Source organism: Bactrocera latifrons, unplaced genomic scaffold (genome assembly GCF_001853355.1).
Source record: "Bactrocera latifrons isolate USDA-ARS-PBARC rearing strain unplaced genomic scaffold, ASM185335v1 scaffold_4, whole genome shotgun sequence".
Lineage (NCBI taxonomy): Eukaryota > Metazoa > Arthropoda > Insecta > Diptera > Tephritidae > Bactrocera > Bactrocera latifrons.
In genome coordinates this window covers 755,916-764,892 of record NW_017537045.1, presented here as the reverse complement: position 1 = coordinate 764,892, position 8,977 = coordinate 755,916, and the positions used below count along the sequence as shown (strand labels likewise).

The window sequence follows — 8,977 nt, the reverse complement described above, 5'->3', positions numbered from 1 at the left end:
AATTTAAATAAATAAAAGAACTAAAAATAGACCATTCCATTTCGATATGAGAAAATAGTATATAACAAATTTATAAAATTAAAAAGTATTGAATTAAAATTTGGTTGAAAATAATAGAAAAAAATATAATCAGTCCTAATCACGTGCAATAAATAATCATGAAAAAAATAACGAAATTAATTAAAAAAAATGTATTAAATTTTTTCGCCAAAAATTTTAGTTACTTCCACACGTAAATTCCATATCGAGATGACACACTGTTAGAAACCAGACACTTTACATACGATATTGGGCACCATTTCTACCACAATCGAGAATATAATTGATACAATACCGAAGGAAACAAGAAATTTAATAAAAAAAGTACATTAAAAATGTGAAAATGTGCAGAAATAACTACGAATGAGTTTGAGTCAAAAGCGTAGCAATGTTAATTGTAAATTTGCAACTATAAATGACGTAAAAGCAAAAGAAATTTTTAGAATGTAACAGTGCGCCAGTTGTAGCATAGTTGCTGGAAAATGCAATGCAATTTCAGAGTTAAAAAGAATTTATGCAGTTGAGAAGTGTAATAATAACTTGTTTGGCTGCCTCACTCAACACGTGCGCCAACAATACAGCAAAACTGTATGAAATTCAACATTAAGTGTGCGCTTTACGTGGTATCGAAAGCCTTTCCTCACAATCTTATTTATTATTTGCCATGCAGCAGCTGAAACGTGTCTGCGCACATTGTACGAAAGCCATAACTCAGTTGAGAATTATAGACGCAAATTCGCTTGTATAATTTCAGTGCAATCAAAATATCCATTGCCCCCCCTTTCAGCCGACATAAATTTGCATTTACACGTCAGGAAGACGTGCTGGCATATATGCCACAATTTAAATATTAATTTATGCGCATTTTTATTTTCGCACTTAACCAATAATTATTGCATACACATTGGCGTGGTGGCTTCAGCGTATGTTGTATGTTATAATGGCGTTCTATATTATAAGCATTTAAGTGGCATAGCATGTTGCAAGCCAGCTGCATTTTATGCAAAAATTATTAATAAATGCATATTTTTAGTTGTTGCACACTGACAGGCGCTCCGTGTATGCACTCCAAGTAATGAAATTTTTAAATAATGCAAAAAATTTAAATACTTTTCACTTAATTTTAAATACTTTCCGCATAGTTTTAAACCGTTTGCTAACATAAATTTGCGATAGGTATGCTAATATTAGTATATACCACAAATAGTAGTCTACTTTTAAGCGTGCATCTCACATTAAGTTAATGAAACCTAATGCGGTAGTTACGCGTGTTTGGTAATTATGCGAATACGTGGCGCTTAAAATGATTTTGCTGCGGTCATTTACAAATCGGTTGCGATTGCTGTTAAAATAATTAGCATAATTTAGGGCACAGCGATTAAAAATGCATTAAATCTATTAATTTTGTATAAAGAACGTTGACTAAACTCGTTCTTGTTACATATGTATGAGTTGACCTATAGTAAGTAAAAATTAGGGCATACATTTTGGAGCGCTGCAATTTATGACAGGTTATAAGATTCCCTTACAAAACTGATCTTTTGGGTTGCAGGTATTTACAAAAAATATGTATATTGCTTGATTTTGTGGCCTTTAATAGCAGTTTTACGGTTCTACACCAAAAAAATTCATGCATAATCGTTTAGCATTTCATAGCATATCTTTAGGCGTTGAGCGAAAATTTGTCATTAATTGCAAATGATTACAACCAATTTATTTAGAATTAGAAACCTATAAAAATATTATGTGTTTAAAATTTTATTTTGCCGAAAATGCATTGCATACATTTAGGCTACTTATACTGCCGTGTTTTTTGTGAAACGTTTATTCAAATTTTTTCTAAAAAATTGATTAGAAACCAATAAAAATGTGTTGTTGAAAATTTTGTAATATTGAAGATCTATTGCATACTTTTAGGATCATTATAATTTTTTCTTTCTTTTCAAATTTTTTGCCACAACAATTTTTGGAAACAGATAAAATAACCGATTATTATATGCTTTAAAATTTTGTAATATCGCATTGCATACTTTTAAGCCGGTTTTATTTATAAAATTTTTCCCAATAAATTTAGCTAAAATTTTACTTCAGCGAAATATTTATGTAAAATTCTGGAACTTACTATTATTATTATTAATTAACTAGTTAATTAATTAAACTCTTTTTCTATTTATTTTTGCATTTTCTTAAGAATTTTGCGCTTTTTTGCCGGATTTTTTCCCTTAAAATATTGATTGCCATTCTCATATATTCATCAATGTTTTTGTTGTGGTTTGCCTTTAGGCACCTTAAATTTAATAAACAGCTAAGCATGTATTTTTGTTGCTTTCCTGTTCAATTCTCTCATACAAGTGTTTATATATGACAATTGATTTATAGACATTTGTAAAGCAATTTATTTGCGCAATATAAATTTAATTGCACATCTTCAGGCGCCAAGTGCACTCAAGTAGTTGATAACACATAGCAAAGGGCAATGAATCAATATAATTTCATTATCGCAGCTGCGACGGAGTATTTTGTAGCCTGCAGCAAATAATTATAGCATACATTTAGGAGAAAATAGTATTTATATAGATTTGCTGTTCACACAGTGTAACTTTTTTGCACACATGACTTAAAAGCACCGCCTAGTTTCAACAAAAAATTATTTCTATTACATAATCTACCAAAAATAACTTCGCTAGTTACACCTGGCAAGCTTACTTGCCGTAAAGTATGCTTTAAACAACTAACTTGTTCATTGAATGTCACTCATGCAAAATAATTAATAATTATGCAACTACACGTTTACTAATTAATTAATATTTGATCAAAAGTTTCAACTTTCTGCGCACGCTGCCAACTTTTAGGCGCTCAATCATGCCGATCATCGAGCACTTTCCTTCTCACAATTCTTTATTTGCTTCCGTTCTCATGAACAAGCGCGGACCTCACTTGGCTCTCATAATTTAATGAATGACACTAAAGTAGCTCTGGAGTACGCTTGTGGTGCTTTGGCCTTTATTCCTCCCCCCCATTCTCTTCCTCCGCCATATAGTTTTGTGTTTTGTTGTGCTTCCTGTCCAAGGGGACACTCGGTTTCTATACAATTTGAGGACGTTTTGTCATATTATTTGTGCCTCATTCTATTGTTTTGGTGTCCGCTGTTGAATTTGTTGTTGCTAAACTTCACTGTTGCTTGGGAAATAACTGTAATGTTTAAAAGAAACTAAATAAAATAAAAAATGTTTGCAGAGTGAAACGGTAAATGACGTTAATTTCATTCGCTTTAATTTTTGTTTCGAAATTTAGTTTCATTTAAAGACACTAAAAAAACTGCTTTTCATTTACTCAATTCCTCTTATTTTCTTATTTTTATACTTTAATGTAATTAATTTTAAATCCATTTTGTTTAACTCAAATTTATATAATATTATATGTATATATATATATATTTTATGTATATATATATAAATTATACTCTCTAATTGTCGTCGACATTAGGAGCTCTTTCTCCCTTTTCTTGGCTTGGGCCCCCTATGTTGGCCATTAGTCTGCTGAGTTGGGACGTCATTTTCGCTGCTTTTCCTAGTCGCGTTGTTAATTTATACCCAGAAGGTTACTCTGGGGTCCAGGCTTCGCACCATAGCTCTGAGGTAGTCGGGGGATTTTAAAGCTTTTTTCGAGAGTTTCGTTTATATCCACCCATTTGGCGCTGTTGAAGGCTTTTCGTTCATCTAAAATCGTCAACAACACTACTATTATGTATTTATGCCATCTACGCTGTGCGGCTTCCACAATGACGCATTTTGTAGCTCCTAGAGCTAATCTGCCAAAAAAAAATTGCTATTCGAATTTTTTCGAAATTGTTCATTAATTAATTAAAAACATTTGATGCTAAAACTGCTAATCAAAATTTAAAATTTCGCTACTTTTAATTTAATTTTTTTATTACGAAAATTTCAAAATTTTATTTCCGATATTAGTTATTTATTTTTTTAAACAACTTTTAAACACATATCATCCATTGGAAACTGTTTTTTTAACAGAATCCCTTAATTTTGAGAAATTTTTAATTTCGAAAATAAAATTATTTTCGAATATTTTCGAAATTGATTGTTTGTGTTGTTAATGCATTTTGAAGCGAAAACTTATTTAATTTAATTTATTTTTTTTTATTTCGAAAATTTCAAAATTTTATTTTCGACATTAGCTACTTAATTTTTAATCAACTTTTAAACACAAACCTTCCATTGGAAACTTTTTAAACAGAACCATTTAATTTAGAGAAATTAAAAATTTCGTCTTATTAATTTTATTTTTTATTTGGTTTCAGTTTAATTTTATTTCTAAAATTATATTGTGTTTAAAATCATCTTTGAGTTTTATGTATTGAATTAAATTTTGTTTATTTTTTTCTATCCCATATTCTTATCTTAATCATTTATTTTATTTAATTTTAGTCGTATTATTTATTTAAATTGTATCTTCATTTATAAAGTAATTTATAAAATACCGTCAAAATCGTGTTAACACCTGCATATTTGTAATACCTTTATATGAAGATTGTTACTGTTGTTTATGTTGAAAAAATGGATGTTTAGATACACGCTATTCAGAATCTAAACAGTAGACAGGTTGTATATGTAGGTATGCGTGTAAATTTGTACGCGTGAACATTTCACTGCAGGCTGTTGTACCAATGCGGATATTGCAACAGAGGCACACTTACATATGTTTCGAAAACCAAAAACAAAATTACAACAATTTAAAAAAATCTGAAAACAAAATCCGAGAAGAAAGTAAAAGCAAACCTATAAAAATGCTGAAAATTTAATTCGAAATTGTGTTTTATCGACTAAATATTCCGTTGAATTTTTATGCATTGTTTATATACTTCAATAGCGCATAACCTCACTTTATTTATACAAAAGCAATGCTTGGCTAAAAGCAGGCTGAAAATTCCCGCTGTGAGTTTGCTCTTTTCACGATATTTTATGAGTTCGCTTGCATAAGTTGCAATGGAATTAAATTTTTATTTCTGTTTTAACTATGCAGACATACATACATATGTTTACATAACCTAAACTGAAATACTTCGAAAAAGCAATTACTTGAAGTTTTTTAATTGCTAAAAATACTAAACAGCCTTTGGTGCTGTCTAAATATATTTTATGTGTAAACAATGGCTTCGCTTGAATTCTGAGAACCATTTTGTTGCCAAGACGTGTTATGTTATTGTATGCGCTTTTATGTCTGCCCACAGTTGTGAACTTCGTGGAATTCTAGCGAAGTTATTAAATTGACTTCAAAAAATATTTTCTACAACATTCTTTTGTAGGATTTTACGCATTTTATTGGAATTTTGCTAGAAATATGAAAATATGAAACTGTATACTTAAAAACCGAAATGCTGCAGGCAGTTGGCGCTAGAAAACTATACTATAATTCTATATTTACTTGTAGGTGTTCAACACCTGATAAAATGTGCTTTCACAGTATTATTACTATTTCATAAGGCTTGAAAATTTGTAATTGCTAAAATAAATGAGACTTCTAATTTCGAAAACCTTCGACGTTATTTATTTACTTATTTAATCAACTTTCAAACATAAAATTTTCATCGAAAATTTATTTTTAAACACTTAATTTGAGAAATTCTTAATTTCGAAAAAAAAAGTTATTTTCGAATATTTTCGAAGTTAATAATTTATGTTTTTCAAACACAAATTTTTAATTTCGAAAACAAAAAATTGTTTTTCGAACATTTTTGAAGCCAATTATTTATGTTTTTGATACATTTATATGCGAAAACTTTGAATGAAAACGTAAAATTTCGCTATTTTGAACATACTTTTTTTTATTTCGAAAATTTCAAAATTTTATTTTCCATGCAAGTTATCTATTTATTTTTTTTTAAAATGTTTTTGTGTTTAAACAATTCAGTCGAAAACTCTTTTTTGTTTTTTTTGTTTAACAGAAACTCAAAATTTTGAGTAATGTTTAATTTCGAAAAAAATAGATTAATAAATATTGATATTTAATAGACTTTGAAGCGCCAATTTCCGTACAAATATTTTTTAATTTAATTGTTTTTGTTTTCGCTTTATCGATTTTCGAATCATTTGGAGGTTAGTTATTTATGGTAGTTTTTTTAAATAGACTTTTAAGCGTAGACTTTCAATCTAAAATTAAAATACGCTTTGTATGTATGTTCCAGGTTTTCAATTTAGGAATTTTCAAAATTGTATTTTCGAAAAGTTTCGAAGTTCGTAATTTACTTTATAATTATAAAGTTTATTTGACAAATTTCAATCAGAAAAAAGTTTTAATTTCGAAAATTTTCGAAGTCTGTTATTTAATGAATTTTTTTTTCAATCGGAAAAAAATATTAATTTCGAAAAATTTCGAAGTTTGTTATTTCAAAATTTTCCATTTTTGGTTATGTTCAGTTTTTATGTCTCTACAAAGCTCACAAACCACCAACGACAACTTTCTACTCCATATATCGCTAAACACTAAATAAATAAAACTGTCTCTACCTCAGTGTACTCGCTCCCTCATTTCTTATCGCTTCTTAAAATACCTAAGTATCTGTGCTTTTAAAAACTGTTACATTTTAAATAAAATAATAAAAATTTATTCTTTTTACAAATTTCAGTGCGCAGCTGTCGTGCCGGCAAATCCGTACAAATGTCAGAAGCCGAAGTACGCGGCCTTTGCTTGAAGTCACGTGAAATTTTTCTACAACAACCCATACTGCTGGAACTCGAGGCACCGCTGATCATATGTGGCGACATACACGGTCAATATACAGATTTATTGCGTCTGTTCGAATATGGTGGCTTTCCGCCAGCCGCTAATTATTTATTCCTTGGCGATTATGTGGATCGGGGTAAACAATCGTTGGAGACCATCTGCCTGCTCTTGGCGTATAAAATCAAATATCCCGAGAATTTCTTCTTGCTGCGCGGCAATCACGAGTGCGCCAGTATTAATCGAATCTATGGTGCGTGTAATTAAAACGTATAAATAGGAGTTTAAAATTTTGACTTACAATATTTTATTCCCTTCTAGGCTTTTACGACGAGTGCAAACGCCGCTACAATGTGAAATTGTGGAAAACCTTCACAGACTGCTTCAATTGCCTACCTGTTGCCGCTATTATTGATGAGAAGATCTTCTGTTGTCACGGTGGTCTGAGTCCCGATTTGCAGGGCATGGAACAGATACGTCGCCTTATGCGTCCAACAGATGTACCCGATACCGGCCTTTTGTGCGATTTGCTGTGGAGTGATCCGGACAAGGATGTGCAAGGTTGGGGCGAGAATGATCGTGGTGTAAGCTTCACATTCGGTGTGGATGTGGTGTCGAAGTTCTTGCATCGGCACGAGTTGGATCTCATTTGTCGAGCGCATCAAGTATGTGGTTTTTCAAATTTCGAATTTTTCGAATATAGATTTACACAATAATCGAACCTTTTTCTTAGGGGAATTTTACTTTTTCTGGGGTTTCTTTTTTCTTTAAATATCTAGAAGATAAATTATCTCGAAATATTCGTTTTAAATTTTTTTAAGATTTCAGAATTTTAAAAAATTTTCGAAATACATTTCAGTACTGAATTATGAGCTGATATTTGATAATGATACATTTGTCTATATAAACATCACATTAAGTATTTCCGAAATTTCAAAAATTTAATACATTAGGATTTGAAAAGGATATTCGAAAATTTTCGAAATTAGGTTTTTTGTTCAATATTTGCAAATGGTGCATGAAATTTTATATTAAGCAAGTATTCGAATAAGTAAAAAAAATTCGAAAATTAAATTAAAAAAAAGAAATTGGTTACTTTTGTTTGTAATTTCGAAAGATTTCAAAATTTTGAATTTATAAATGTACATATATATTTATTTTTGGAGTAAACTTATAGTGAATATAATGTTAATCACACTTGTGTCTATTTTTATAAAAGTAAATCACATTAAGTATTTTCGAAAATAGAATATCGAAAATTAAAAATTTTGTTTTAAGCAATAATCAAAAAAAAATTCTAAAATTGGGGAAAAATTTGTATTTAGGGTTCATTGAGCTGTTGAGGTGTGCTTTTGCAATGTAATTGGAAGCATGGGTGACTGAATTACATCTATTTTCGAAGAAGTTCTTAATTTATTGTTATTTGAGTTTATTTTTTGAATATAATATAAAAATACATATGTATATTTTAAGAAAATTGTATTTCGAATATTTGCGAAGTTTGCTTCCCCTGTGTATTTTTGGTAATTTGAATTTATTTTTTGAATATAATCATGAAAATACATATTTTCAAAGAAAGTTATATAGCAAATATTTTCGAAATCGAAGAATTTCGAATTTGTTTTTCTATTAAAAATGTTTAAAAATCATTTATTTTTGTTCACTTTCAGGTCGTTGAAGACGGCTACGAATTCTTTGCTCGCCGCCAACTGGTTACGCTCTTCTCGGCGCCAAATTACTGTGGCGAATTCGACAATGCAGGCGGCATGATGACTGTGGACGATACGTTAATGTGCTCGTTCCAGGTACACACATACATAAAAACAAATAAATTATGTTTGGTTTTTAATTAATTTTTATACTATTCGTAGATTCTCAAACCGTCGGAGAAGAAGGCGAAATACTTGTACAGCGGCATGAATTCGTCACGACCCAATACACCACAACGCAATGCACCGCTAATAGCATCGAATAAAAAGGGCAAATAATATATCCATCCACTTCCATTTCCTTAAAAATTAATTAATTACTATATTAAATTAAAATTCGAGAATATTAATGAGAATGCAAATAAACAACAACAACAACAAGATAAACAATGTAATAAAAATAATAAAAAGAAAAAGCAAACGAAGCGCGCTAGCAGCAAGTAAGGACGATAAAATGTAAAATGAAAATTGAAAAAATCCAAAAAAAAAAA

The 8,977-nt window shown here is 29.8% G+C and overlaps 1 protein-coding gene across 1 annotated transcript in view; it reads left to right on the top strand.

Annotated features, from left to right (window-relative positions):
- LOC108972447 (serine/threonine-protein phosphatase beta isoform) overlaps positions 1 to 8,977 on the top strand; it is an 80,185-nt gene extending 71,208 nt beyond the window's left edge. The window contains exons 2-5 of the mRNA XM_018939029.1: positions 6,683 to 7,030; positions 7,099 to 7,442; positions 8,448 to 8,582; positions 8,649 to 8,977. Coding sequence (XP_018794574.1) covers positions 6,683 to 7,030; positions 7,099 to 7,442; positions 8,448 to 8,582; positions 8,649 to 8,765 — 944 coding nt within the window. The 3' untranslated portion in view covers positions 8,766 to 8,977. The remainder of the gene's footprint in view (positions 1 to 6,682; positions 7,031 to 7,098; positions 7,443 to 8,447; positions 8,583 to 8,648) is intronic.